This window comes from Somniosus microcephalus, unplaced genomic scaffold, assembly GCF_052327205.1.
Source record: "Somniosus microcephalus isolate GS21.2 unplaced genomic scaffold, FLI_Smic_1.0 unresolved_chr7, whole genome shotgun sequence".
Taxonomy (NCBI): Eukaryota; Metazoa; Chordata; class Chondrichthyes; order Squaliformes; family Somniosidae; genus Somniosus; species Somniosus microcephalus.
In genome coordinates this window covers 11,600,003-11,626,031 of record NW_028225185.1, presented here as the reverse complement: position 1 = coordinate 11,626,031, position 26,029 = coordinate 11,600,003, and the positions used below count along the sequence as shown (strand labels likewise).

The 26,029-nt window shown below is 54.1% G+C and overlaps 1 protein-coding gene across 5 annotated transcripts in view; it reads left to right on the top strand.

Moving 5' to 3' along the window:
* Positions 1-26,029, top strand: part of pi4kb (phosphatidylinositol 4-kinase, catalytic, beta) — a 132,284-nt gene that overhangs the window by 88,825 nt on the left and 17,430 nt on the right. For all 5 annotated transcript variants that reach the window (XM_085978644.1, XM_085978645.1, XM_085978643.1 and 2 more), the window contains exons 3-7: positions 12,531-12,761; positions 18,336-18,563; positions 19,758-19,867; positions 23,534-23,638; positions 24,004-24,127. In XM_085978644.1, the coding sequence (XP_085834770.1) occupies positions 12,531-12,761; positions 18,336-18,563; positions 19,758-19,867; positions 23,534-23,638; positions 24,004-24,127 (798 nt within the window). The remainder of the gene's footprint in view (positions 1-12,530; positions 12,762-18,335; positions 18,564-19,757; positions 19,868-23,533; positions 23,639-24,003; positions 24,128-26,029) is intronic.

Here is a 26,029-nt window from a genome sequence, read left to right as displayed (position 1 = left end):
TACCCGGACACTGAACGGCCCAGTTCTGATCCTTGGTTCAAACCCACCTGGGGCGACGAGCCAGTTCTATTGGAATGTCCCTTACGGGTTTGCCTGCCTTGTCTGGCCAATTATCCCAGACATTTCTCGCCTCGAGTCAGCTGCTGTTTCAAACTTTTGCTGTTCGCTAAATGTTTTCATCTACTTTTTAACTTTTGGTTTTTAAACTTCAGGTGATCCAAAACTCGGCTGCGCCGAGTCCCGTTCGCCCATCACCCCCCCTGTGCTCGCTGACCTACATTGGCTCCCGGTTAAGCAGCGCCTCGATTTCAAAATTCTCATCCTCGTGTTCAAATCCCTCCATGGCCCTCGCTCCTTCCCTATCTCTGTAATCTCCTCCAGTCCCCCCCCCGAGATCTCTGCGCTCCTCTAATTCTGGCCTCTCGCGCATCCCCCCCAATTTCCATCGCTCCACCATTGGCGGCCGTGCCTTCAGCCGCCTGGGCCCCCGAGCTCTGGAATTCCCTCCCTAAACCTCTCTCTCCTCCTTTAAGATGCTCCTTAAAACCGACCTCATTGACCAAACGTTTGGTCACCTGCCCTAATATCTCCTTATGTGGCTCGGTGTCATTTTTTGTTTGATAATCGCTCCTGTGAAGCGCCCTGGGACGTTTTACTACGTTAAAGGCGCTATATAAATGCAAATTGTTGTTGTTGGGTTTCTGCCCTCTGGTCTCCCCTGTGTGCCTTCAAGTACCATTCTGGGGTTTAAATGGCCTTTAATAATTCATGCCTCCAAATAGTTAATGAGAGTGCGAGGCTCTTTTCAGACCTGTCGAAAGGGCCGGTGCCGGGACAGGTGACGGACGTCTAGACGGATGCAGCACAACGAGCGACGCACACTTGAAGTTTGCATTTCTCCAGCGCCTTTCACCACCTCAGCGCTTCACAGCCGAACGAAGCACTTTTTTTTTTTTTGGGGGGGAAGTGTGGTCACTGTCGTAATGTAGAACTTTGGCCCGCGAGTGTGAATCGGAGCACGATGCAGGAAACTTTCGATTTACCGGCACCTAAATAACCGGAAATCTCGGTTAACCGGCAAAATTCAGGAGTAGGTTCAGGTAAGTTTTATTACTTTCCTTCCTCCATCTGTTGCTGTGCAAGGGTGTGGCTGCAGCTGTTGCTAAGCTACAGAGACGCTTGGAACTTGTGGCCATTGTTCTGAACCTGTTGCTAAGCAACAGGGTTTGTTGCTTTATACGGAGCTCTCAGCTCTCCGTATCTTTTACTATAGCGCTCGGTTATCCGGAATTTTTGATGAACCGGCGCCACGTCGGTGCCGGAATTAATAATTTCCTGTAATTTGATGGGATTGCGTTGCGGGCTTTATATCATAGCACGAGAGAAATGGCGATGACACGAAATGGATCCTGAAATATGAAATGTTTTGTTTGGTAGCACTTCCACGAACGTCGATGTAATAAGCCTATTTTTTTTTTTCACCTTTGCCGGGCTTGCCCACGGTTGGTCAGCAGAGCAGTCAATGTTTGTTTAAATGAGATCAATAAAAGTGAACCTTTCCTTCCCACTGTTTCTCAGGCATTCTCCTCCAGTAATGAGAGTATTGCTAGAGCAGACGGCAGTGTAAGTGGCCAGTTTTCATTGCGGTGGCTGGGTAGCTGGCTTGCTCCTCTCTTCCACACAGTATTTCCTCCGTCTGCCACGTGCGGCGACTGCCGACGGACCTGAGAAAACGTGGATTGGCTGACCATCGCAAAATCGGGCCCTTTTGCCACTTCCCCCTCCTTCGGGTGCGAAGGATTAGTCACTTCTATCCTGATTACCCAGTGTCAGCATCGATCGTTCCCAGGGCAGGTACAGCATGGGGTTAGACAGAGAGTAAAGCTCCCTCTACACTGTCCCATCAAACACTCCCAGGGCAGGTACAGCACGGGTTAGATACAGAGTAAAGCTCCCTCTACACTGTCCCATCAAACACTCCCAGGGCAGGTACAGCACGGGTTAGATACAGTGTAAAGCTCCCTCTACACTGTCCCATCAAACACTCCCAGGGCAGGTACAGCACGGGTTAGATACAGAGTAAAGCTCCCTCTACACTGCCCCATCAAACACTCCCAGGGCAAGTACAGCACGGGTTAGATACAGAGTAAAGCTCCCTCGACACTGTCCCATCAAACACTCCCAGGGCAGGTACAGCACGGGGCTAGATACAGAGTAAAGCTCCCTCTACACTGCCCCATCAAACACTCCCAGGGCAGGTACAGCACGGGTTAGATACAGAGTAAAGCTCCCTCTACACTGTCCCATCAAACACCCCCAGGGCAGGTACAGCACGGGTTAGATACAGAGTAAAGCTCCCTCTACACTGTCCCATCAAACACTCCCAGGGCAGGTACAGCACGGGTTAGATACAGAGTAAAGCTCCCTCTACACTGTCCCAGCAAACGCTCCCAGGGCAGGCACAGCACGGGTTAGATACAGAGTAAAGCTCCCTCTACACTGTCCCATCAAACGCTCCCAGGGCAGGTACAGCACGGGTTAGATACAGAGTAAAGCTCCCTCTACACTGTCCCATCAAACGCTCCCAGGGCAGGTGCAGCACGGAGTTAGATACAGAGTAAAGCTCCCTCTACACTGTCCCCATCAAACACTCCCAGGGCAGGTACAGCACGGGCTAGATTTATTGGATTGAGCGTGACCACTTGCCCCAGTTGGGTTTGAACTGACGACCTCTAGCTTGCTGGCTCTTTTCCAAGACCCCTCTGCTGCCGTGCTTGCTCATCTTGACGGGGGGGAAGGGAAATTCACCCAAAAAGTAACTCCTGATCTGTGACATCAAGTACTTGCTTGAGATAGAAACTGGCACCCCCCCCCCCCCCCCCCCCTTGAGTAAAAGGTTGACTAACTGAGGAAATACTGTTTCGCAATAACTTTTGATTCTCTCCATGTGCCTCTCTCTGTTTAATTATAGAATTATTGTTCTGTGTGCATTTCATCCCTTATCTCTCAGTTGCTTTTCCGGTCGGGGGAGAGTGCTTTGATCTGGAATGTAGAAATTTTTGTTTCTCTGATAACCCCCCCACCGAACTTAGCCATTGCTGTTCGGTGATTAGAAAATAGCGAGCATGATTTGATGATGAACTAGCTGGCGGGGATGCTCCTTGTTTGCACCCCTCTTGTCGAGAATCGACGGACCCCTTCAATCCGGGGTCGCAACTCACGAAGCAGGGGCTCCGTCGGGAGGCTGGCCGGCGGCGCGTTTTAACGCTCGGGCGTTGCGTACGCGCGTGCCGCCACGTTCGTGCGGCCGGTTCAACGTGCAGGTAGGAAGCGGGAGAAACTCAAAGCGTGCTTTGTGGGAATGTTCGGTCCTCCTCCCGCCGCCGCCATCCGGCGTCGCAGGTATCGTCGCCGGTCGTTCAGCGGGAGCTTTCGGGGCGCGGTGGGGGTGACCGGCCGACCGACCCACCCCTGCGCTGGGCGGAGCGAGAAGCTCGGGAGGAGATCGCCTTCAGAACGCACGATTCGTGTCTGCCTGTAGGTTTCATCGTGTAGAAAAGAGAAGGGCTGCCGGGTGACCTGATAGAGGTTTTTAATATTATGAAAGGGTTTATTATTATCTGAACGGCAATAGATTGGGCGAAGGGGAAGTGCAACGAGACCTGGGTGTCCTTGTGCACCAGTCGCTGAAGGTAAGCATGCAGGTGCAGCAGGCGGTTAAGAAGGCAAATGGTATGTTGGCCTTCGTAGCGAGAGGGTTCAAGTACAGGAACAAGGATGTCTTGCTGCAGTTGTACAGGGCCTTGGTGAGACCACACCTTGAGTATTGTGTGCAGTTTTGGTTGCCTTATCTGAGGAAGGATGTTCTTGCCATGGAAGGAGTGCAGCGAAGATTCACCAGACTGATACCTGGGATGGCAGGAATGACGTATGAGGAGAGATTGTGTCGATTGGGCTTATACTCGCTGGAGTTTAGAAGATTGAGATGGGATCTCATCGAAACCTATAAAATTCTGTCGGGCATGGACAGACTAGATGAAGGAAGGATGTTCCCGATGGTCGGGGAGTCCAGAACCAGGGGTCACAGTCTAAGGATAAGGGGTAAGCCATTTAGGACTGAGATGAGGAGGAATTTCTTCACCCAGAGAGTGGTGAACCTGTGGAATTCTCTGCCACAGAGGGTGGTGGAGGCCAGTTCATTAAATATATTCAAGAAGGAGTTGGATACATTTCTTAAGGCTAAAGGGATCAAGGGACATGGGGAGAAAGCAGGGACAGGGTACTGAATTTGGATGATCAGCCATGATCTCATTGAATGGCGGAGCAGGCTCGAGGGGCCGAATGGCCTACTCCTGCTCCTATCTTCTATGTTTCTATAGAGGTCTTTAACGTTATGAAAGGGTTCGATAGGGTCGACGTAGAGAAGATGTTTCCACTTGTGGGGGAGACCAGAACTAGGGGCCGTCAATATAAGAGAGTCGCTAATAAATCCAATGGGGAATTCAGGAGAAACTTCTTTACCCAGAGAGTGGTGAGAATGTGGAACTCGCTACCACAGGGAGTGGTCGAGGTGAATAGCATAGATGCATTTAAGGGGAAACTAGGTAAGTACATGAAGGAGAAAGGAATGGGATATGCTGATGGGGTGATTTGAAGAGGGGTGGGAAGAGGCTGGTGTGGATCATGAACACTGGCACGGAGCAGAGGGGCCGAATGGCCTGTTTCTGGGCTGTAAAGACCATGTTAATACCTGACCTTCCAATTGGGCAAAACAAGACTTGGCTTGTATTCCCTTGAGTGTGGGAGAATGAGGGTTGATCTCATCCAAGTGTTTACAATGTTGAAAGGATTTGCTGGGGTAGAGAAAAATTATTTCCTCTGGTGGGGGGAGTCCAGAACAAGGGGGGGCCGTCACCTTAAAATTAGAGCCCGGCCGTTCAGGGGTGATGTCGGGAAGCACTTCTTCACACAAAGGGGAGTGGAAATCTGGAACTCTCGCCCCCCCTCCAACACCCCCCCCCCCCCCCCTCTCTCAGCTGGAGAGTTCAAGACTGAGCTTGATAGGGTGCTGGAACACAGGCAGGAAAATGGAGTTGAGGTGAAGAGCAGCCATGATCTGATTGAATGACGGAGCAGGCTCGAGGGGCTGAATGGCCGACGACTCTCTATATTCCACAGAGTGAGAGAAGGAACGAGAGCGGCAGGCAAATACAGAGACAATTGCAGCCAGATTTTATTTTTGACCATCACTCGCGCTGCAAGAGATCACGATGTCTCGCACACTCCCTCGCCAGCACACTTCTGCTGCCAATTACCTTAAATCTGTGTCTTCTGGTGTGTGTTTGAGTGTCTCTCGCACACTCTCTCTGCCTCTCTCTCTTTTCTCTCTCTTTTCTCTCCCTCCGCGCCCCCCTCTCCCTCCGCGCCCCCCTCTCCCTCCGCGCCCCCCTCTCCCTCCGCGCCCCCCTCTCCCTCCGCGCCCCCCCTCTCCCTCCGCTCCCTCCGCGCCCCCCTCTCCCTCCGCGCCCCCCTCTCCCTCCGCGCCCCCCCTCTCCCTCGTCCCTAAAGGCATTGACTATCTCCTGGTGGTATTGAGCCCACCCATTGCATCCCAGCACTTGCCCTGACTGAGGCTTCCTTACTCGGCTCTAATGGGAGGCAATTGAACCTGGGATCTTTCTGCTGTGGATGTATTTAACCCCGAGTGGTGTATTTGCCATCAGGAAACTCTGACTTGCCCCCGCCCCCGCCCCCCACCCGTCTCCAATCCAGTCCCCAAGCTGATTTCCTCTTAAATTGGCGGCTTCTTTGCTCTGTTCACGTTGCTGTCTTGAGCTGTGTCTCTGTCTCTCTCTCTCTCTGCTCTGCAGGAAATCCAGCTTCTGCTGTTTTTTGCACCTTCCTCTGTTGCAACCCCTTGGCAAGGAAGTTGTAAATTCTGCAGAGTGTTTTGGAAAGGATGAGCTCACTGTTGCTGCAGTGTGAAGTGCTGTAGCTGTGGTGTTCCACGGCCTGCCCACCCGCTCGCTCGCCGCAATGGCCCATGGATTGGCACAGCGGGCTCCGTTTGCCCCGCTGCACCAGGCTCCTGAGTCGGAGAGGGGCGGGAGTAAAGAGTCGGGCAGATGATCCGTCCGTCCCGTTTTGGTTTGAAGGACAATGGGAGGGAGAGGTGTTGCCGGGGGGGGACGGCGGCCCTCCCGGTAGTTCCGCCCTGTTGGTTGCCTGCACTCCTGACTGGACGCGTGGAATGCGAGGAGGCGGATTGAGGTGGGAGCTGTTGCTCTCCCCTCCGCTTTATTCCTACATCACTGTCTCCACACACAAGACCCCCCCAAAGGCATTGAATAATCAGCTGCTGCGAATGGAGTTGACAGGATGGGAAACAGCCTCACCCGCAGCACTCCGAGGCGCTTGGGGCAGTCTGTATTTCACGTGAAAGAAAGACCTGCATTTCTCCAGCGCCTTTCACCACCTCAGGACGTCCCAAAGCGCTTTACAGCCAATGAAGTACTTTTTTTGAAGTGTGGTCACTGTTGTAATGTAGGAAATGCGACAGCCAATTTGCGCACAGCAAGCTCCCACAAACAGCAATGTGATGTTGGTTGAGGGATAAATATTGGCCCCAGGACACCGGGGAGAACTCCCCCCTGCTCCTCTTCCAATAGTGGCTGCGGGATCTTTTACATCCACCCAAGAGGGCAGACGGGGCCTCGGTTTAACATCTCATCTGAAAGACGGCCCCTCCGACAGTGCGGCGCTCCCTCGGCGCCGCCCCTCCGACAGTGCGGCCTGGATTATGTGCTCGAGTCTCTAGAGTGGGGCTCGAACCCACGACCTTCTGACTCAGAGGCGAGAGAGAGTGCCACCCACTGAGCCATGGCTGGCACTGTGGTGTACGCTGTCTAAATCTGCTTCCAACGGTTGGAGTTTTCACATGCCCCAATCAATGCGGTATAGTCAAAATGGAGGGAAAAGACTGCAGTACCCGTCTCCACCTCTAGATGCCTGTAGTACGATTAGCTCTTCTGCAAAGGTTAGCACTTCCCATGTGTATGGTGGATACAAGCGTTAGATTTTCTTTTTAAATTTGCACCCATTGGGAGCTGAATCCAGTTAATCTGGAGTAGGAGTGTACACAGATCCTTGTCTCTACTCCTGGAATCATAGAAGGCAGCCATTCGGCCCATCGTTCCTGTACTCGCCCAACCAAACCAATGGATGCAATTTATACGGCATATAGATTCCTTGGTTCGATGAGTAGATTAACCTGTTTTCTGTATGCTGAGGGCGTTGGCATGAGTTGCGACTTGGGATCAACTTTTCAGACGAATAATTTTTGGGCGGGGGCCCCTTGAGATGTTTGGAAAGCCGAGTGTCGTTCTCCGTTGCTCAAGCTCTGGTCACTGCTTTCCTCAGTCCCTCCTTGTGTGCCTTCCGTTTCGTTCCTCCCTCCCTCTCTCTCTCATTTCTCCTTCCCTGCGTGCGCTTTGCAGAACCGCGGCTAATGTGGTGATGGGCTTTACTGAATGAAAGTCGCTCCTTGTGGCCAGATGGTGCTTGGGCAGCCATTTTGTTTTTTCAACCCAACACCTGGGTTTTCTACGGATTGGTGGAGCCATCTCCCGACACGGCAACACAGCAGTAGGACTTTGCCACCTGATCGTCGAATGTTAATTAAATGACACACTGTGCAGCACAGAAACAGACCATTTGGCCCATCTGCTCCGTGCCGGTGTTCATGCTCCACACCAGCCTCCTCCCGCCCCTCTTCATCTCACCCCATCAGCCTATCCTTCTATTCCTTTCTCCCTCGTGTTTATATCCAGCTTCCCCTTAAATGCATCTATACTATTCGCCTCAACCACTCCCTGTGGCAGCGAGTTCCACATTCTCGCCACTCTCTGGGTAAAGAAGTTTCTCTCGCGTTCTAACCCTCCGAAAACTTGAGGTCATCCAAAACTCTGCTGCCTAACTCGCACCCGAGCCCCGTTCGCCCATCACCCCCTGTGCTCGTTGACCTACATTGGCTCCCGGTTAAGCAACGCCTCGATTTTAAAATTCTCCATCCTTGTTTTCAAATCCCTCCGTGGCCTCCTCGCCCCCCCCCCCCTCCCTCCCTATCTCTGTAACCTCCTCCAGCCCCACAACCCTCTGCGATCTCGGCGCTCCTCCAATTCCGGCCTCTCGAGCATCCCCCGATTTCCATCGCTCCACCGTTGGCGGCCGTGCCTTCAGCCGCCTGGGCCCCGAGCTCTGGAATTCCCTCCCTAAACCTCTCCGCCTCTCTCTCCTCCTTTAAGACGCTCCTTAAAACCGGCCTCTTGGACCAAGCTTTTGGTCGCCTGTCCTAATATCTCCTTATGTGGCTCGGTGTCCAATTTTGTCTGATAATCGCTCCTGTGAAGCGCCTTGGGATGTTTTACCACGTTAAAGGCGCTGTATAAATGCAGGTTGTTGTTGAATTCCCTATTGGATTAATTGGGGGCGGTCTTATATTGATGCCCCCCTAATCTCAGCCAGAGCCACTGGTGCTGCTGGTGGGTGCGGGTGGGTGGGCATCCCAGTCGTCCGTCGCTGCAAAGGCAGAGGACCTGAGGGGAGGTTGCGCCCTCTTGGTTGGAACGATGTGGGTGAGGTTTGGGGGAGGCGGGTGGAGAAGAGAGGCAGGCCACAGACAGACAAAGCAGGCGATGATAGCGGAGGAAAAAAAAAAACATTTTCAAAAGGGAACTGGATAAATGCTTGAAGGGGAAAAAAATAATTTGCAGGGCTGTGGGAAAAGAGCAGAGGAGGTGGGTGGAGTGGGGCTAATTGGAGAGCTCTTTCAAAGAGCCGGCACAGGCTCGATGGGCCGAATTACAGGAAAGATGTGACCGCACTGGAGCGGGTAAAGGGGAGATTTACCAGGATGTTGCACCCCAGGACTGGAGCATTTCAGCTATGAGGAAAGATTGGATGGGCTGGGGTTGTTTTCTTTGGAACAGTGGGGACTGAGGGGAGATTTAATTGAGGTGTATAAACTTGAGGGGCCTGGATAGAGTGGACAGGAAGGCCCACTGTACTGGGTGCAGTTTTGGCCTCCTTACCTAAGAGAGGATATACTAGCCATAGAGGGAGTGCAGCGAAGGTTCACCAGACTGATTCCTGGGATGGCAGGACTGTCGTATGAGGAGAGATTGGGTCGACTAGGCCTGTATTCACCAGAGTTTAGAAGAATGAGGGGATCTCGTGGAAACGTATAAAATTCTGACAGGGCTAGACAGACTGGATGCAGGGAGGATGTTTCCCCTGGCTGGGGGGTCTAGAACAAGGGGTCACAGTCTCAGGATACGGGGTAGGACATTTAGGACAGAGATGAGGAGAAATGTCTTCACTCAGAGGGTGGTGAACCTGTGGAATTCTCTACCACAGAAGGCTGTGGAGGCCAAGTCGCTGAATATATTTAAGAAGGAGATCGATAGATTTCTAGACACACAAGGCATAAGGGGTATGGGGAGAGAGGGGGAATATGGTATTGAGATAGAGGATCAGCCATGATTATATTGAATGGGGGAGCAGGCTCGAGGGGCCAAATGGCCGACTCCTGCTCCTATTTTTCTCTGACCTATTTCCCTTAGCAGAGGTGTCAATAACCAGGGGGGGGAAGAGATTGAAAGTAATTGGGAGAAGGATCAGAGGGGAGTTGAGGAGAACTTTTTTTTCACCCAGAGGGTGGTGGGGGTCTGGAACTCACTGCCTGAAAGGGTGGTCGAGGCAGAAACCCTCATCGCATTTAAAAAGTACTTGTATATGCACTGGAAGTGCCAGAACCTACAGGGCTACGGACCAAGAGCTGGAAAGTGGGATTAGGCTGGATGGCTCTTTTCAGCCGGCACGGACACGGTGGGCCGAATGGCCTCCTTCTGTGCCGTAACTTTGTGATTCCATGGCCTCCTGTGCTGTATGCTTCTACCATTTCAAGGCTGTGTGGGTTGGACTGGTGCTCATGACCCATTCTAGCAGTTAAGGGTTTATCCGATTTGAGTTTATTCGATAAGTACCTTCTATAATTGCAGCCAGATGTGCGTTGGTTAGCAAGCTGGCTGGCTGACTGACGGACACCCAAGTGGTCCCAGATGGCCCCTTGTTGGCCAGTGATTGTGTGGAGGGCTGTTGAAGGCGGATTAGTTTCTCCTCGGTGTGTTAGCTTGGCCTTGCTCGCTCGCACGCTCGCCGGCTGAGGTCAGTGGCGAGTGTCGTCGGCGCGAAACTCGGCCTCTGATTCCGTGCCGTTCGACGTCAGGGAGGCCCCGCGTTTTAATCACCACCGCACACGCAGAGCTTGTTTAGAATCTTGGCAAAGAACCGGCGGACCAGATGTTCTGGCAGCACGACCAGATTACCTCACCCGGAACAGGAGGAAGGAGCCATTCAGCCCCTCCAGCCTGTTGCACAGGAACAGAGAGGAGGCCATTCAGCCCCCTCGAGCCTGTTACACAGGAACAGGAGGAGGTCCATTCAGCCCCCTCGAGCCTGTTACACAGGAACAGGAGGAGGCCATTCAGCCCCTCGAGCCTGTTACACAGGAAATGGAGAGAGGCCATTCAGTCCCCTCCAGCCTGTTACACAGGAACAGGAGGAGGCCATTCAGCCCCTCCAGCCTGTTACACAGGAACAGGAGGAGGCCATTCAGCCCCTCCAGCCTGTTAACACAGGAACAGGAGGAGGCCATTCAGCCCCTCCAGCCTGTTACACAGGAACAGGAGGAGGCCATTCAGCCCCTCCAGCCTGTTACACAGGAGCAGGAGGAGGCCATTCAGCCCCCTCCAGCCTTTTACACAGGAACAGGAGGAGGCCATTCAGCCCCTCCAGCCTGTTATTTAGGAACAGGAGGAGGCCCTCCAGCCTGTTATTCAGGCACAGGAGGAGGCCATTCAGTCAATTGAGCCTGTTACATAGGAAACAGGAGGAGGTCATTCAGCCCCTTGAGCCTGTTGCATAAGGCACAGGAGACCAATTAGGCCCTTTGAGCCTGTTACACAGGAGCAGGATGTGAACATTTCCAGTCCTCCAGCCTACTACATAGGAACAAGAGGAGGCCATTCAGCCCCGCCAGCCTAACTACATAGGAACCAGGGGGAGGCCAGTACAGCCCTTTGAGCCTGTTTTTGCCATTCAGTCCGCCTCTTGCTCCATATCCATGGACTTACTTTCTTCTCCCCCCCCCCCCCCCCCCCCCCCCCCCCTCCCCCCCCAAAAAGCAGCACTCACTCACTAGCTTTTATTGCAAGGGGGGTTAGAGTACAGGAAGTGAGGAAGTCTTGCTGCAATTATATAGAGCCATTGGTGAGACCACACCTGGAGTACTGTGCACAGTTTTGTTCTCCTCACCTAAGGAAGGATATACCTGCCTTGGAGGCGGGTGCATGCGAAGGTTCACTAGATTGATTCCTGGGATGAGAGGGCTGTCCTATGATGAGAGAATTGAGTAGAATGGGCCGATACTCTGGAGTTTAGAAGAATGAGAGGTGATCTCATTGAAACATACAAGATTCTGAGGGGGATTGACCGGGTAGATGCTGAGAGGCTGTTTCCCCCTGGCTGGAGAGTCTAGAACCAGGGGGCACAGTCTCAGGATAAGGGGTCGGCCATTCAGGACTGAGATGAGGAGGAATTTCTTCACTCAGAGGGTGGTGAATCTTTGGAATTCTCTGCCCCAGAGGGCTGTGGAGGCTCAGTCGTTGAGTATATTCAAGGCTGAGATCGAGAGATTTTTGGACTCTCGGGGAATCAAGGGATATGGGGATCGGGCGGGAAAGTGGAGTTGAGGTCGATGATCAGCCATGATCTTATTGAATGGCGGAGCAGGCTCGAGGGGCCAAATGGCCGACTCCTGCTCCTATTTCTTATGTTCTTATGAATGGCGGTTGTTGTGGTTGAGATACTGGGGTTGTTGCCGTTGCTTTTAGGAGAGGTATGGGAACCAATCCTCTCCCTATCTCTCTAACCCTCCGAGATCCCTGCGCTCCTCCAATTCTGGCCTCCTGCCCATCCCCCGATTTCCATCGCTCCACCATTGGCGGCCGTGCCTTCAGCCGCCTGGGCCCCGAGCTCTGGAATTCCCTCCCTAAACCTCTCCGCCTCTCTCTCCTCCTTTAAGACGCTCCTTAAAACCTTCCTCTTTGACCCAGCTTTTGGTCACCTGTCCTAATATCTCCTTATGTGGCCTGGTAGAAAAATCTGAGTCTGATTATGCTAACGTGAATTGCCTTGGGACGTTTTTAGGAAGAAAGAACTTGCATTTATATCGTGCCTTTTAGGACTCTGGACATCCCAAAGCGCTTTACAGCCAATGAAGTAATTTTGAAGTGTTGTAATGTAGGAATATTTTACTACGTGAAGGTGCTATATGAATACAAGTTGTGTGTACGTATTGAGAGGCGTTTATACTAAATACACGCAATGCGTCAGAGCGATGTACCATTTGACCTGTACAAGCCGCCCGCTGTGCTCCGCCCACGTTGACCTCTCCCCTCTTGTCTCCACAGCAACCCGCCAGGCTGGCCCCAGAGAGAGAGTTCATCAAGTCGCTCATGGGCATCGGGAAGCGGCTGGTCACCCTGACCACCAAGGAGCAGAAGACGCAGCGGCTCATCTCGGAGCTGTCGCTGCTCAACCACAAACTTCCGTCCCGCGTCTGGCTCCCGACGTCCAGCTTCGACCACCACGTGGTCCGAGTCCCCCATAACCAAGCCGTGGTCCTCAACTCCAAGGACAAGGTGAGTAGTCATCTCAACTCCAAGGGCAGGGTTAGTAGGTGCGCTATCAATTACTCATAAAAGACTGAGAGTTAGAAGAGTAACCAAAGGCTTTTATTAACAACAGAATGGAGGTCTGCCTCGCGTGGTCGACCGGTCCATGATACTAAGGGCTGGGGAGCAGTCACCTTTATACTAGGACCTGTGGGAGGAGTCAGCCGAGGCATGTCCAGGCATGTACACAGTGGAATACAAACAGGACAAACAGGAATACAAACAGTGGTTTACCACATTCACCCCTTGTTTAAAATTGAGTCCGGCGGGGTGAAGTGTATTAAAAGTTAGTGTATTGGAGTCTCTCCGGAGGTCTTGTCTGCCGCTGTGATCTGCGTGGCGACGGCAGGGGTCGTGAAGTTTCCGGCGTCGAGTCCAGCGTAGGCTGTGGCACAGGCGTGTCGTCCTCGTAGATGTCGAGCGGGTCGCGGGGCCCAGGCCTGCCGTCTGCTGGGGCTGGATATCGGATCGTGGGGGGGGGTGGTAGTGGGTAGTGGGTTACTGCGGCCCCCGAGGGTGCAAGGTCTCTTATGGAGACTGTGTCCTCCCGCCCGTCCGGGTATGCGATGTAAGCATACTGGGGGTTGGCGTGGAGGAGGTCGACCCTCTCGACCAGGGGGTCCGTTTTATGGGTCCTCACGTGTCTTTTCAGTAGGACCGGCCCTGGGGACGTCAGCCATGGCGGTAGCGATGTCCCCGATGTGGACTTCCTTGGGAAGACAAACATTTTCTCATGAGGGGTGGCGTTAGTGGCAGTGCAGAGCAGTGACCGAATAGAGTGGAGCGCATCGGGGAGCACATCCTGCCAGCGGGAGGTTGGAAGGCCCCTAGACTTTAAGGCTAGCAGGACGGCCTTCCAAACTGTCGCATTTTCTCTTTCCACCTGTCCGTTCCCCCGGGGGTTGTAACTGGTGGTCCTGCTTGTGGCAATACCCCTAGTTAGCAGGTACTGACGGAGTTCGTCGCTCATAAACGATGAGCCCCGGTCGCTATGGATATAGCTGGGGAAGCCGAACAGGGTGAAGAGGTTGTTCAGACATTTAATGACCGTGGCACTGGTCATGTCCGGGCAGGGGAAGGCGAACGGGAAACGGGAGTACTCATCAATAATATTGAGGAAGTACACATTGCGGTCGGAGGAGGGGAGAGGCCCTTTAAAATCGACGCTCAGGCGCTCGAAGGGGCGAGTGGCTTTTATCAGGTGGGCCCTGTCTGGTCTATAAAAGTGCGGTTTGCACTCAGCGCAGACTTGGCAGTTCCTGGTCATGGTCCTGACCTCCTCAATAGAGTAAGGCAGGTTGCGGGCCTTGATGAAGTGGAAGAACCTGGTGATCCCCGGGTGGCAGAGGTCATTGTGGAGGGCCCGCAGTCTATCGATCTGCGCACTGGCGCAGGTGCCACGCGATAGCGCATCCGGGGGTTCATTTAGCTTCCCGGGCCGGTACAAGATCTCGTAGTTGTAGGTGGAAAGTTCGATTCTCCACCTCAAGATCTTGTCATTTTTGATTTTGCCCCTCTGCTTGTTGTTAAACATAAAAGCAACTGAACGCTGGTCAGTGAGCAGGGTAAATCGTTTTCCGGCCAGGTAGTGCCTCCAATGACGCACAGCCTCCACAATCGCCTGGGCCTCCTTCTCAACAGCGGAGTGTCTGGTCTCCGGGCCTTGGAGGGTTCGTGAAAAGAAGGCCACGGGTCTCCCCGCCTGATTGAGGGTAGCGGCCAGGGCAAAGTCAGACGCGTCGCTTTCCACCTGGAAGGGGATGGATTCGTCCACTGCGTGCATGGTGGCTTTGGCAATGTCCTCCTTGATACGGTGGAAGGCTAAGCGGGCCTCTGCCGTCAAGGGAAAAGAGGTGGACTTGATCAGCGGACGGGCCTTGTCCGCATAGTAGGGGACCCACTGGGCGTAATAGGAGAAAAACCCTAGGCACCTCTTCAGGGCCTTGAGGCAGTGGGGCAGTGGAAGTTCCATAAGGGGACGCATCCGGTCGGGGTCGGGGCCGATGACTCCGTGTTCCACAACACAGCCAAGGATGGCGAGGCGGTTTGTGCGGAATATGCACTTCTCCTTGTTATATGTCAGGTTTAGGAGTTGGGCGGTGCGGAGGAATTTTTCGAGGTTTGCGTCATGGTCCTGCAAGTCACGGCCGCAGATGGTCACATTGTCCAGATATGGGAAAGTGGCCTGCAACGCATTTTGATCTACCATCCGGTCCATCTCCCTTTGGAAGACGGAGACCCCGTTGGTGACGCCAAAGGGAACCCTAAGGAAGTGATAGAGGCGGCCGTTTGCCTCAAAGGCAGTGTACTGGCGGTCCTCAGGGCGGATGGGGAGCTGGTGGTACGCTGATTTCAGGTCAATGGTCGAGAAGACGCGGTACTGCGCGATCTGGTTGACCATATCAGCTATACGGGGGAGTGGGTAGGCGTCCAGCAGGGTGTAGCGATTTATTGTCTGGCTGTAGTCGATGACCAGGCGCTGCTTCTCGCCGGTCTTAACGACCACAACCTGGGCTCGCCAGGGGCTGGTGCTGCCCTCAATAATCCCTTCTTTCAGGAGCCGCTCCACTTCGGTTTTAATGAAAACCCTGTCCCCGGCACTGTATCGCCTGCTCTTTGTGGCGATGGGCTTACAGTCGGGGGTGAGGTTAGCAAACAGTTGGGGGGGGGTGACTCTGAGTGTGGAGAGGTTGCACCTGGTGCGCGGCGGGCAGTTTGGAAGCTGCTGGCTGCGGACTGTGAGTGGGGGTAGGGGTCCACCGTACGCCATCGTAACACTTTTAAGGTGGCACTGAAAATCTAACCCCAGCAGGACGGCAGCGCAGAGGTCAGGCAGGACCAGAAGTTTAAAATGATCGTACACGGTCCCATCTACTACGAGTGTCACCACGCAGTAGCCGCCGATGTCCGCCGACTGGGACTCGGAGGCCATAGAAATCCGCTGTTGCGCAGGCAGGACTGGGAGAGAGCAACGCCGCACCGTGTCGGGGTGGATGAAGCTCTCCGTGCTCCCAGAGTCAAAAAGGCAGATTGTATCGTGACCATTTACCTTAATGTCCATTGTGGAACTGGCCAGTTGGTGCGGTCTCGCTTGGTCCAGTGTAACGGATGCCAGCGTAGGGGTCGGTGTGTCGCTGCGGGTATCAGATGAGGCGGTGTCGGGGGCCTGCTGCGTCCCGGCTGTCGTCCAAGATGGCGGCGTCCATGATCCCCATGTGGCTGGAGGCGTCCAAAATGGCTGCTGTACCGGTGATTCGCACATGGCCGGGGAGGTCCAAGATGGCGGCCCGCATGGCCCACACGCGGCGCTGCTGGGGTTCGGGGTGGCTTTGGCCCTGCAGACGCTAGCGTAGTGTCCCTTCTTCCCGCAGCCCGAGCAGATCGCGTTTTTCGCCGGGCAGCGCGCTCTGGGGTGTTTTGCCTGGCCACAGAAGTAGCATTTCTGGCCTTGGGACACTGCTGCGGTAGTTGGGCCGTTGTTGGGGTGTGGCTGGGGTGGCACGGCGCTATGAGGCGGTCCTACCATGTCCCAGGCTGTCATTCCCCGTGGCGTCCACGGTGCAGAGGAGTAGGCATCCATGCCCTGGTAGGCTGCATCCAACGATAGTGCGAGTTCAGAGGCCTTGTTGAGGTCGAGGTTACTCTGCTCCAACAGTCGCTGTCGGGTGTAATTGGATCTGTGGCCCGCTACAAAAGCGTCCCGGATAAGTTCCTCTGTGTACACGGCGGCCTTTACATCCTTACAACCACAGGCCCGGCCAAGCACAGACAGTGCCTGAAGGTATTCCACGGTCGATTCCCCAGGTTGTTGTTTACGACTCCCCAGGAGGTGCCTGGCGTACACTTCGTTCACTGGGCGCGTGTACTGGTCCTTGAGGAGCTTGATAGCGTCCGCGTACGAGGTCGCGTCTTGGATGACCGAGTACACTCGGTGGTTCACTTTGGAGGTCAGGACATCCAGTTTGTCCTCGTCCGATTTGATTGCTTCGGAGGCGGTCAGGAATTTTTCGAAACACTTAAGCCAGTGAGTAAACTTGGTGGATGAGTCCGCCTCCTGATGATCTAAGTCCAGGCATGCTGGTGTGAGGATCTTCTCCATTATAAAAATGTTGTTAATAAAATTGATGCGCTATCAATTACTCATAAAAGACTGAGAGTTAGAAGAGTAACCAAAGGCTTTTATTAACAACAGAATGGAGGTCTGCCTCGCGTGGTCGACCGGTCCATGATACTAAGGGCTGGGGAGCAGTCACCTTTATACTAGGACCTGTGGGAGGAGTCAGCCGAGGCATGTCCAGGCATGTACACAGTGGAATACAAACAGGACAAACAGGAATACAAACAGTGGTTTACCACAGTAGGCATCTCCTCAACTCCAAGGGCAGGGTTAGTAGGCCATTCGGCCCCTCGAGCCTGCTCCGCCATTCAATGCGATCATGGCTGATCATCCAAATTCAGTACCCTGTCCCTGCCTTCTCCCCATATCCCTTGATCCCTTTAGCCTTAAGAAATATATCTAACTCCTTCTTTAATATATTTAATGAATTGGCCTCAACTGCCTTCTGTGGTAGAGAATTCCACAGGTTCACCACTCTCTGGGTGAAGAAATTCCTCCTCATCTCTGTCCTAAATGGCTTACCCCTTATCCTTAGACTGTGATCCCTGGTTCTGGACTCCCCCGCCATCAGGAACATCCTTCCTGCATCTAGTCTGTCCAGTCCTGTTAGAATTTTAAGTTTCAATCAGATCCCCTCTCATCTAAACTCCAGCTAGTATTAGGCTGGATAGCTCTTTGTTGGCCGGCACGGACAAGATGGGCCGAATGGCCTCCTGTGCCGTAAGTTTCTCTGATACTATGAACCACTCCCTGTGGCAGCGAGTTCCACATTCTCGCCACTCTCTGGGTGAAGAAGTTTCTCCTGAATTCTCGATTGGATTTATTACTGACTATCTTATATTGGTGGCCTCGCGTTATGCTCTTCCCCATAAGTGGAAACACTCTGTGTCTACTCTATCAAAACATAACCGTCTATTCCTTTTTCTCTCTCGTGTTTATCCAGCTTCCCCTTAAATGAATCGATGCTATTCGCCTCGACCGCTCCCTGTGGTAGCGAGTCCCACATTCTAACCTGTGGGACACACCTTCCTCCCGCAATCTGTAACATCCAAACGTGGTGTCGCCTCAACCGCTATTTCTAGACTTACTCATTTCTCTCTCAGTTAAGGAGGTCTAACTAATCTCACTCTGTGCCTTCTCTTGTCCGGATTGTGTGTGTTTGTTTTTTTAAAAATTCATTCGCGGGATGTGGGCCTCCCCTAATTGCCCTCGGAAGGGGGTGGTGAGCCGCCGCCTTGAATAAATGGCTCGCTTGGCCATTTCAGAGGAGCAGTTAAGAGGCAACCACATTGCTGTGGGGCTGGAGTTACTATATACCCAGCCAGACCGGGTAAGGGTGGCAGATTTCCTTCATGGCCACCATTACTGATGCTAGTTTTTTTTTTATTCCACCGTTTCCCCCCCCATCTCTCGTTCCCTCACAGGCCCCGTACCTGATCTACGTCGAGGTCCTGGAATGCGACAACCTGGAGACGTCGCCCATCCCCACCCGCATCCCTGAGAACCGCATCCGCAGCACGCGGTCGGTGGAGAACCTACCCGACTGCGGCTCGGCCCACGAGCAGCGGGCCGGCAACTTCAGCACCGTGCCCAACTACGACAACGACGACGAGGCCTGGTCGGTGGACGACATCGGGGAGCTGCAGGTGGAGGTGAGCAGGCCCTGAGGGAGGTGGGGGGGTTGTCCGGCAACCGACGGCTCTCGTCCCTACTGCGCCTTCCACGCCTTCCACCACCTCCGCACGTCCCACAGCGCTTTACAGCCAATTAAGTATTTTTTTTTTGGAAGTGTGTTGACTGTTGTAATGTAGGAACACGGCAGCCAATTTATGCACAGCAAGCTCCCGCAGTACAGCCCCTCCGACAGTGCGGCGCTCCCTCAGTACCGCCCCTCCGACAGTGTGGCGCTCCCTCAGTACTGACCCGCCAACAGTGCAGGGCTCCCTCAGTACTGCCCCTCCGACAGTGCAGGGCTCCCTCAGTACTGCCCCTCTGACAGTGCGGCGCTCCCTCAGTACTGCCCCTCTGACAGTGCGGCGCTCCCTCAGTACTGACCCGCCAACAGTGCGGCGCTCCCTCAGTACTGCCCCTCCGACAGTGTAGGGCTCCCTCAGTACTGCCCCTCTGACAGTGCGGCGCTCCCTCAGTACTGCCCCTCCGACAGTGCGGCGCTCCCTCAGTACTGCCCCTCCGACAGTGCAGGGCTCCCTCAGTACTGCCCCTCTGACAGTGCGGCGCTCCCTCAGTACTGCCCCTCTGACAGTGCGGCGCTCCCTCAGTACTGACCCGCCAACAGTGCGGCGCTCCCTCAGTACTGACCCGCCAACAGTGCAGGGCTCCCTCAGTTCTGCCCCTCCGACAGTGCAGGGCTCCCTCAGTACTGCCCCTCTGACAGTGCGACGCTCCCTCAGTACTGCCCCTCTGACAGTGCGGCGCTCCCTCAGTACTGACCCGCCAACAGTGCGGCGCTCCCTCAGTACTGCCCCGCCAACAGTGCGGCGCTCCCTCAGTACTGCCCCTCTGACAGTGCTGCCCCTCCCTCAGCGCCGCCCCTCCGACTTGCCTTGAGACAATAACCACTGTGGCTGTGGGACTGGCCGCCCAAAGAGGCACGTAACTTGCACGTCGTGACTCCGTGTGATTTTAAAACTCGCCGTCCTGGGGGCAGAGAGAGATGCCGCTCGTGACTCCCCTTCGCTGAGCTCGGCAACAGGTTGAGCTGGTGCAGACTCTCATCCCCCCCCCACCCACCTTGGCGTTTCCACATCCCTGGGCCACCACTCTCACCTCTTTGTCGTCTCTCAGTTCTGATCTTAGTTTGGTTTTTTCCCTCTCTTCCCCCCCAGCTTCCTGAAATCCACACCAACAGCAGCGATAACATCTCCCAGTTTTCCGTCGACAGCATCACCAGCCAGGAAAGCAAGGAGCCAGTGTTCATCGCTGCCGGCGATATCAGGTAACCGTCCGCTGCTGCTGCTGCTTCCTCTCTCGCCTCCTTCCCCACCTGCTGGCCATGCCTGGCTCCCTCGGATAGAGGGCCAGAGGCGCCTCGCTCCCTCGAGCAGGATGCTCAGTGCGAGTTAGGACACCGGGGGGTTGGGGGGGGTGCAGCAGGAGTTTGGGAGGAGCTGAAGTTTCCGGAGGGTGCAAGGGCGGGAGGTCAGCCGGGAGAATGTCGGAATAGTCTGGAGGTAACAAAGGCACGGGTGGGGGTTGCATCAGCAGATGAGGCAGGGGCGGAGACAGTCGATGTTACAGAGGTGGGTGGTGACGGAGCGGATGTGCGGTCGGAAGCTTATCTAGGGGTCAAATAGAACATAGAAACAAAGAAAAATAGGAGCAGGAGTCGGCCCTTCGAGCCTGCTCCGCCATTCAATATGATCATGGCTGATCCTCTATCTCAATACCATATTCCTGCTCTCTCCCCATACCCCTTGATGCCTTTTGTGTCTAGAAATCTATCGATCTCCTTCTTAAATAGATTCAGTGACTTGGCCTCCACAGCCTTCTGTGGTAGAGAATTCCACAGGTTCACCACCCTCTGAGTGGTGACATTTCTCCTCATCTCAGTCCTACCCAGTATCCTGAGACTGTGAAACCCTCGTTCTAGACCGCCCCCCCCACCCCCCCCAGCCAAGGTGAAACGCTCTCCCTGCATCCAGTCTCTCTAGCCCTGTCAGAATTTTATACGTTTCCACGAGATCCCCCTCCTCTCATTCTTCTAAACTCCAGTCAAGGGTGCACGCAGTCTGTTTCAGACTGGGACAGTGGCCAGGGGAGAATATAAGACGTGGGAGCAGGAGTGGGCCATTTGGCCCTTCGAGCCTGCTCCGCCATTCAAGACGATCATGGCTGACCTGACAAGGGGAGTTGTACTGGTCTCGCTAGATGTGCTCCTATCTAGTTATCCAGCCAGCTAAACACTCATTCACATAATTCCTCCGAGAAGCAGGTTGCTGTTTTGAAGCTTTACTTGAACAAATTTGTGAAACTGTAAACAAAGACAAAGTATGTTTTGTACATAGAACTGAGTACTATGCATTAGATGTTACATAAGATATAAACATGTTTATGACAACAGAATAGACTAATTGTATAACTAAATAGCTCTGAAGCTAAACCTCGGTAACTAACAGCTAATAACTTCTTATAGACAAAGTATTGTCAAAATACTATACTGACAAGGTTGTTATCCTGTTACTAAACAAGGATGCTCACAGACATTGCGTCTTGCCTAGCATTTCAGAAGGGATGCAACAGGATTGAGAATCCCTCATGTGCCTTTCTTCATAACTCAGCAGAAACACACTCTGGAATACGACTTCCAGGTCAAACAGGAAGAAGGTCAAATAACATACTGCTATACAATAACTACCACTAGAGGGTGCTATCTGCATGTAATAAGTCCAGAACAGGAGTGGAGAATGAGGGATGGAGTCGGTGGCGAGGGAACGGAGCTTGTGACGGGGACGGAGTGCTTCGGTCTGCAAGTAATTGGGGAAAGCTAATAGAATGTTATCGTTTATTGCGAGGGGAATTGAATACTAAAGTTGGGAGGTTGTGCTTCAGTTATACAGGGCATTGGTGAGACCACATCTGGAGTACTGTGTACAGTGTTGGTCTCCTTATTTAAGGAAGGATGTAAATGCGTCGGAAGCAGTTCAGAGAAGGTTTACTAGACTAATACCTGGAATGGGCGGGTTGTCTTATGCGGAAAGGTTGGACAGGCGAGGCTTGTATCTGCTGGAGTTTAGAAGAGTAAGAGGTGACTTGATTGAAACATATAAGATCCTGAGGAGTCTGGACAGGGGGGATGTGGAGAGGATGTTTCCTCTTGTGGGAGAATCTAGAACTAGGGGGTCACTGTTTAAAAATAAGGGGTCGCCCATTTAAGACAGAGATGAGGAGAAATTTTTTCTCAGAGGGTGGTGAGTCTTTGGAACTCTCTTCCTCAGAGGGCGGTGGAAGCAGAGTCTTTGAATATTTTTAAGGCAGAGGTAGATCGATTCTTGGTGAGCACGGGGGTGAAAGGTTATCTGGGGTAGGCGGGAATGTGGAGTAATCAGACCAGCCATGATCTTATTGAATGGCGGAGCAGGCTCGAGGGGCCGACTCCTGCTCCTAGTTCGTATGCCCCATTATTTAATTGGAAAATTTGCTGAAACTGGGTGTCGGAGAAACAGCGCTGACCAATCCGAGCCAGTGGTGGTGGTCGTCGGTGTACCTGGAGATTGGCAGCTAACGATCGGGATTGGGGACCAAGGCTTCTTTTTCTTGCTCTCTCTGTCCTAAGCCTGCTCTGAGGCTAGCTCTGGCACCCGCTGCTGCTGCCGCCTCGGCACAGACTGGGGAGGTCGGAGCACGGGAACCCTCCCCTGGTCTGTTTGGCTCGGGTCCGACAAGAGGCGTGGTGTTCGCCCACTGACCCGCGAGCTGTTTAAGAGCAGCATTCGGCCACCGTGGTCAAATAGCCCGTGTCGCATCATCGTTCCGACACGCCATGACGCGCGGAAAGAGGCATAGATATGTGGGTGGGGAAAAAGAAAGACTTGCATTTCTCCAGCGCCTTTCACAACCTCAGGACGTCTCAAAGCGCTTTACAGCCAATTAAGTACTTTTTTTGAAGTGTGGTCACTGTTGTAATGTGGGAAACGCAGCAGCTCAATTTGCGCACAGCAAGCTCCCACAGACAGCAATGTGATAATGACCGGATCATCTGTTTTAGTGATGTTGATTGAGGGATAAATTTTGGCCCCAGGACACCGGGGAGAACTCACCCCTGCTCTTCAAATAGTGGCCGTGGGATCTTTTACATCCACCCGAGAGGGCAGACGGGGCCTCGGTTTAACGTCTCATCAGAAAGACGGCACCTCCGACAGTGCTGCTCTCCCTCAGTACCGCCCCTCCGACAGAGCGGCGCTCCCTCAGCACCGCCCCTCCGACAGTGAGGCGCTCCCTCAGTACTGCCCCTCCGACAGTGCGGCGCTCCCTCAGTACCGCCCCTCCGACAGTGCGGCGCTCCCTCAGCACCGCCCCTCCGACAGTGCGGCGCTCCCTCAGTACCGCCCCTCCGACAGTGCGGCGCTCCCTCAGTACCGCCCCTCCGACAGTGCGGCACTCCTTCAGTACCACCCCTCCCGACAGTGCGGCGCTCCCTCAGCACCGCCCCTCCGACAGTGCGGCGCTCCCTCAGCACCGCCCCTCCGACAGTGCGGCGCTCCCTCAGTACCGCCCCTCCGACAGTGCGGCACTCCTTCAGTACCACCCCTCCCGACAGTGCGGCGCTCCCTCAGCACCGCCCCTCCGACAGTGCGGCGCTCCCTCAGCACCTCACTGGAAGTGTCAGCCTGGATCATGGGCTCAAGTCTCCATAGTGGGGCTCGAAACCCTGACCTTCTGACTCGGAGGCAAGGGCGCTACCCACTGAGCCAGGCCAACCTCCCAAATTCAGCAATGTGGCGGCAACCTCGCTCAAGGGTTAACTTGGACAGGACGTGGAAAAAATCTAGCCGCTGAATCGCGCGACTAATAGAACTGAAGGGGGGCTGGGGCAGGTGTGCGACCAATTTTACAATTGCAGGTGTCGACGGCGTGAAGTAACAGGTGGCCATTGATCTTGCAGGCGACGCCTCTCTGAGCAACTGGCCCACGCGCCCACCACGTTCAAACGGGACCCCGAGGACCCCTCTGCTGTCGCTCTGAAGGAGCCGTGGCAAGAGAAAGCCAGGTAAGGCCAAGAGAGGTCACGTCAACCCATGGTGGGCCCAGGAACTTAATCCAGTGATATTTGCATTCAAGACATGGGGCTTCAGTTACGTGGAGAGACTGGAGAAGCTGGGGTTGTTCTCATTTGAGCAGAGAAGGTTGAAGTGGAGATGTAAGAGTTCCACAGCTCCACCTAGTGGCAGCAGCTTGTAACTACACCGTGACGTTTACATAGCAATTTGCAATTGTAGATGGTGACCCATAATCGTGTTGACAGGAAGTAAAGTTGCGGACAAGAGGTACACTCCCTCCAAGGTTTTTTTTGGTAATAACTTGCCTAGATAGGTTTTAACTTCTCGCTCGAAATCCCCTCTTTCCTGTTCGCAGGCGAATCCGAGAGAATTCTCCCTACGGCCACTTCCCGAATTGGCGGCTCCTGTCGGTCATTGTCAAGTGTGGGGACGACCTTCGGCAAGAGCTCCTGGCGTACCAGGTGTTGAAGCAACTGCAGGTACCGCCCGTCTTAGCGCGTCGCGTCAGATTCCGCAATGCCAGCTGGGTTGGGTGGTCATTGGCTGATGTTCACCAGCAGGCAGCTGTGCTGGGTGCTTCCTGCTGGTGGATCGCTTCACCAGCAGAGAGCTGTGCTGGGTGCCCCCTGCTGGTGTACAGCATCACCAGCAGAGAGCTGTGCTGGGTGCCTCCTGCTGGTGGATAGGCTGACCAGCAGAGAGCTGTGCTGGGTGCTTCCTGCTGGTGGATAGCTTCACCCGCAGAGAGCTGTGCTGGGTGCCCCCTGCTGGTGTACAGCATCACCAGCAAAGAGCTGTGCTGGGTGCTTCCTGCTGGTGTACAGCATTACCAGCAGAGAGCTGTACTGGGTGCCTCCTGCTGGTGGATAGGCTCACCAGCAGAGAGCTGTGCTGGGTGCTTCCTGCTGGTGGACAGCTTCACCAGCAGAGAGCTGTGCTGGGTGCCTGCTGCTGGTGGATAGGCTCACCAGCAGAGAGCTGTGCTGGGTGCTTCCTGCTGGTGGACAGCTTCACCAGCAGAGAGCTGTGCTGGGTGCCTGCTGCTGGTGGATAGGGTCACCAGCAGAGAGCTGTGCTGGGTGCTTCCTGCTGGTGTACAGCATTACCAGCAGAGAGCTGTGCTGGGTGCTTCCTGCTGGTGGATAGGCTCACCAGCAAATGAGCCACATGGGCCCTGGGTTTGATCCCAGGTCTATTCTTGTGCCATTTAAGGTGGGTCAGTAGTTGGGCTCAGGTTGGTGTTCAGAGAGATTTGGGTGTCCTCGTACACAGAGAGTTAGCATGCAGGTACAGCAAGCAATAAGGAAGGCAAATGGCATGTTGGCCTTTATTGCGAGGGGGTTGGAGTATAAGAGTGAGGAAGTCTTGCTACAATTGTACAGGGCCTTGGTGAGACCACACCTGGAGTACTGTGCACAGTTTTGGTCTCCTTATCTAAGGAAGGATATACCTGCCTTGGAGGCGGTGCGACGATTGATTCCTGGGATGAGAGGGTTGTCCTATGAGGAGAGATTGTGTAGAATGGGCCGATACTCTCTGGAGTTTAGAAGACTGAGAGGTGATCTCATTGAAACATATAACATTCTGAGAGGGATTGACAGGGTAGATGCGGAGAGATTGTTTCCCCCTGGCTGGAGAGTCTAGAACCAGGGGTCACAGTCTCAGGATAAGGGATCAGCCATTTAAGACTGAGATGAGGAGGAATTTCTTCACTCAGAGGGCGGTGAATCTTTGGAATTCTCTGCCCCAGAGGGCTGTGGAGGCTCAGTCGTTGAGTATATTCAAGGCTGAGATCGATAGATTTTTGGACTTTCGGGGGAATCGAGTGGTATGGGGATCGGGCGGGAAAAGGGGTTGAGGTTGATGATCAGCCATGATCTTATTGAATGGCGGAGCAGGCTCGAGGGGCCAAATGGCCCCCTCCTGCTCCTGATTCTTATGCTCTTGTGTCCTCCCAGCTAAGGACGGGGTAAAGATTTCCGCCAGTGTTCTGCCCTGTCTCTCCAGCGATCCTTCTCCCTCCACTCCCCCTGCACTGTCGGGAGGTGCCCTCACTCAGGTGAGACCTTAAACCCAGGGCCCCGCCTGCCTGTTCGGCTGGCTGTAAAAGATCCCACGGCCACTATTCAAAGGACAGCAGGTGGGGGAGGCGGGGGGGTGGAGTTCGCCCCCGGTGTCCTGGGAGCGTGGGCCTCGACCTTGCGCGCACGTCCCTGATTCATAGAATCATCGAAAGTTACAGCACGGAGGGAGGCCATTTCGGCCCATTGTGTCCGCGCCGGCCAACAAAGAGCCACCCAGCCTCATCCCACTTCCCAGCTCTTGGATGTGCACTTGGGATGCTCTAACCTGCAGGGCTACGGACCAAGTACTTTTTAAAT